We start from the raw sequence: 4,055 nt of genomic DNA on the forward strand, positions 1-4,055 counted from the left end.
GTTACACTCCCCACCCGACACCAAATTTGTTTGCAAGGTTCAATGGCTAACAATATCTCGACACACAAGCTATTTAATTTCCACTCCATTTCAGCCATGTAACCGGCAACAACCGGCCAGGTTCTTTGCAATTTCGATACTGAACAGCTATCACCGCCGTCAGCACGAAGTCTAAACATTTTCCCAATAATCTTTTGCAGCTATTATCCAGCCTCGAGAATCATTTAAAGATAAACTATTTATTCTCAATTGGCAATTACTAATCTCCAGCCTTTAGGTTAATTAGAGATTATGCCGTAAATAACATGTTTTACGGTATTTTTTCTTTACCTCCTCACCGCTTCTCTCCTCTCCAAACCGCCCCAGTGCCATTGCTGGTGTCGTAAATACCAACTTGTTTGCAGACCCCCTCCACCAAACATTAAACGCTTCCAGTGTTGATGTATTGGAGTAACAGAGCAAGAGCACGGGGTTAAAGAGGAGGCTCGTCTTTTTTCTTTTTATTTTCAATTTCCATCTTTTATTTGTTTCAGTCGTTTAGACTGCGGCCATGCTGGGGCACCACCTTGAAGAATTTTTTAGTTGAATGAATCGACTTAATACTTATTTAAAAAAAATTTTTTTCAAAGTCTGGTACTTATATCAATCTATTTTGCCAAACCACTAGGTTACGGGGGGCTAAAACATACTGAAATTAGTTGTCAAGTAGTGGAGGTGGGGACAAACACAGACATGAAGGTGCACACACACACATGCATATATGTGTATGTTTGTGTGTGTGTGTGTGTGTGTGTATATATATATAATATCTACAGTTGGCCCAAGGCTACAGTAGAAGACACTTGCTCAAGGTGTCACACAGTGGGACTGAACCCAGAACGATGTGGTTGGGAACCAAGCTTCTGACCACTCGGCCACAGCTGCACCTGTGGCTTAGTTTTATTTCCAGAACCATAAAAAAAAAATGAGAAGAAAATACTGCATTTGATAGTGTATAAGATGCACTTTTAACCAAAAAAAGAAGAAACTAAAAAAAAACAAAGAAAAATTACCCCCACCCCACTGCCAAAAAATAATAAAATTCCCACTTGGGTCCTATATGCAAGAAGTCAGACCTCCTATAAGGCTTAACACACTAAAAACTGTTTTTTACCTAAATATACACAGCTGAAATGCATTATTGTCAGTATCGACCCCTGGTCATACTGTAATGGACTTGCAAGGCAAGCTTTCGAGCTGCCATGATGTATGAGTGACCAAGAACACAACACACCCCCTGAAAGGGATGCTAGTCCATCGCAACAGGGAATTGAAACCCCTTATCTTACAATTGAGAGTGTAATACTCTCAGCACTAGGTCACACACCTTTGGTGTTAGGAAGGGCATCGAGCTGTAGAAACCATATCCAAATCAGACAGGAGTCTGGTGCAACCTTCCAGCTTGCAAGCCCTGGTCAAACTGTCCAACTCATGTTAGCATGGACAACGGATATTAAATGATGATGACATACTAGAGATTTCAATGATGTGATTGTTTAGCTATAGGATGACATTGCAGGGTTGGTATGAGTTACTGGATCTGACCAGTTTCAACAGAAAACTGGTTAAACATTTTGATCGGATAAAGCCATTTAAATGCTAAAGGGTTAAAACCCTTCGAAGCTGTGCCCCAGTATGGCCACAGTTTGGTAACTGAAATTAATTAAAGAAAATACTAAATGGAAAGAAACAGTTTAAAAAAAAAAATTTTTTTAAACCCTCACCTTTCTCTGATGGCGAATTATCTTCATCTTTTACAGGTTTTTCATATTCTGTCTGGAATCTGGTGTTTGTGTTGTATATTTTGTCCCACAATACTTTTATTTCATAATCGTAATGTTTCCATTCAGGGACAATCCTGATGGCTGCTTGTAATTTCGGTTCTTTTGTTAATGGGTTATTACACTGGAATAGAAAAAGACAATGAAAATATAGTAGAATGAAAATATAATGAAACACAACAAAAGGGACATCGTCTTCATCATCATCATCATCATCATCATCTAATGTTGATTTTCGATGCTGGCATGGGTTGGACGGTTTGACGGGAGCTGGTAAGGTCAAGGACTGCACCCTTGCCTTGACATGTGATGGTCACTTTCATACAAGCAATGTTGACCATTTCCAGTCTTCTGTGGGAAACATGTTTGGCCATGAGAAAATATCACTTTGCTCAGAAACAAGTGAATGTTGGCAACAGGAAGAGCATCTGGCCATAGAAAAATCTGCCTCGGAAAATTCTGTTTGACCAATGCAAGCATGGAAATGTAGGTGCACGATGATGATGATGATGATGAGGATTCCATCTGATGCTCCAATAATTCTCTTGACCTGCTGCCCAGCACTGGATGAAAAGCAAAGTTAATGATGGCAAAAATTTTAAGTGAGTTTAGAAATGGGTGAGGGTTGGTGACAGAAAGGGCATCAGGACATAGGGAATCTACCTCGACAAATGTAAGCTTGGTAAAGTGGTTGTTAAATAATGACAATGGTGATGATGTGGTAACACTTCTGTCAACTCACTGCCCCGCATTAGATGAAAGGCAATGTTAAACCTTGGAAGGGATCTGAACTCAGAGTATGAAGAACCACAGCCAATATTGCAAGGTCTTTTGTCCAAAGTTCGAACAATTCTGCCAGTTTCCAACCACGAACAACAAAACAAAACAAAACAAGAAGCCACACAGGAACCAATAAAAGCTCGATAATATATCATTAACAAACATCTTCATAGTCATCGTTTCCAATCTTCCGTAAAAACATGTCTGGTCATGGGGCAGTATCATTTTCCTTGGGAACAAGTGAGAGTTGGTGACAGGAAAGGCATCCAACAGCAGAAAACCTGCCCCAATAAATTCTGTGATCCTCACAAGAATAGAAAAATGTAAATGATGACAACGACAATGATAATGTAACGATGGTGATGATGCTGACGATGTAGACTGGACACAATGGTAGCGTATAACGAATTATGCATATAATGTAAGTATTGATGGTGTGTAATGATTGTGAATAATGATTGACTGCAAAGACAGTGCATAACAAATGTGTATAATGTATGCTCATAACAATTGCATGCAATGATTCTGCGAAAGGAATCGCTGTAATAAATGTGTGCAATTCTCAACACAATAAAGGAGGGCTATTAGAAGAAGTGCTTCCATTGTCAAGGATCCCGAATACCTGTTAGTCTTCTATACCCTAAGACCCTCTCCCCTCAACCATCTCCTGCTTAGGGAGGATATGCAGCTACTGGATAATAAGGGACAATGTAAGTGTGAGAAACAGCTGTCGACTCTTACAGTATGTACACTAAGAAGAGTTGGAAAATTTGTATTCAATATTAAGGCTATTAAGAACATTCCACACACACACACATGTATATGCATACACACACACACATGTATATGCATATACACACATACACACACACATATGTATACATAATCATACATGTTATTTCAATGATGCACACACATACACGCATGTATATAAACTATATAGTTGGGTAGCAGAGTCAACATATTTAATGCAAGCAACAATAATATAAATATACATTAGGTATATATATATATATATATATATATATATATATATATATATATATATATATATATATATATATATATATACATACATATATGTCTACATATATACATACATATATATGTATGCATATATATATGTATACATATACACATACATATATATGTATGCATATATATATGTGTATATATATATAGATGTATATATACATATATATATATATATATATATATATATATATATATATATATATATATATATATATATATATATATATATATACATATATATATACATACATGTATATATATAGATGTATACAAATATATACATACATAAACATTTAGATGTATACAAATAGATACATACAAATATATACATACATAAACATTTAGATGTATACAAATAGATACATACAAATATATACATACATAAACATTTAGATGTATACAAATAGATACATATATATA

At 36.0% G+C, this 4,055-nt stretch overlaps 1 protein-coding gene across 1 annotated transcript in view; it reads right to left on the reverse strand.

The window, feature by feature from the left end:
• Positions 1-4,055, reverse strand: part of LOC106873980 (UDP-glucose:glycoprotein glucosyltransferase 1) — a 186,770-nt gene that overhangs the window by 15,468 nt on the left and 167,247 nt on the right. Inside the window, exon 41 of the mRNA XM_052971269.1 lies at positions 1,764-1,944. Within this exon, the coding sequence (XP_052827229.1) occupies positions 1,764-1,944 (181 nt within the window). The remainder of the gene's footprint in view (positions 1-1,763; positions 1,945-4,055) is intronic.

Source organism: Octopus bimaculoides, chromosome 10, assembly GCF_001194135.2.
Source record: "Octopus bimaculoides isolate UCB-OBI-ISO-001 chromosome 10, ASM119413v2, whole genome shotgun sequence".
Classification (NCBI taxonomy): Eukaryota; Metazoa; Mollusca; class Cephalopoda; order Octopoda; family Octopodidae; genus Octopus; species Octopus bimaculoides.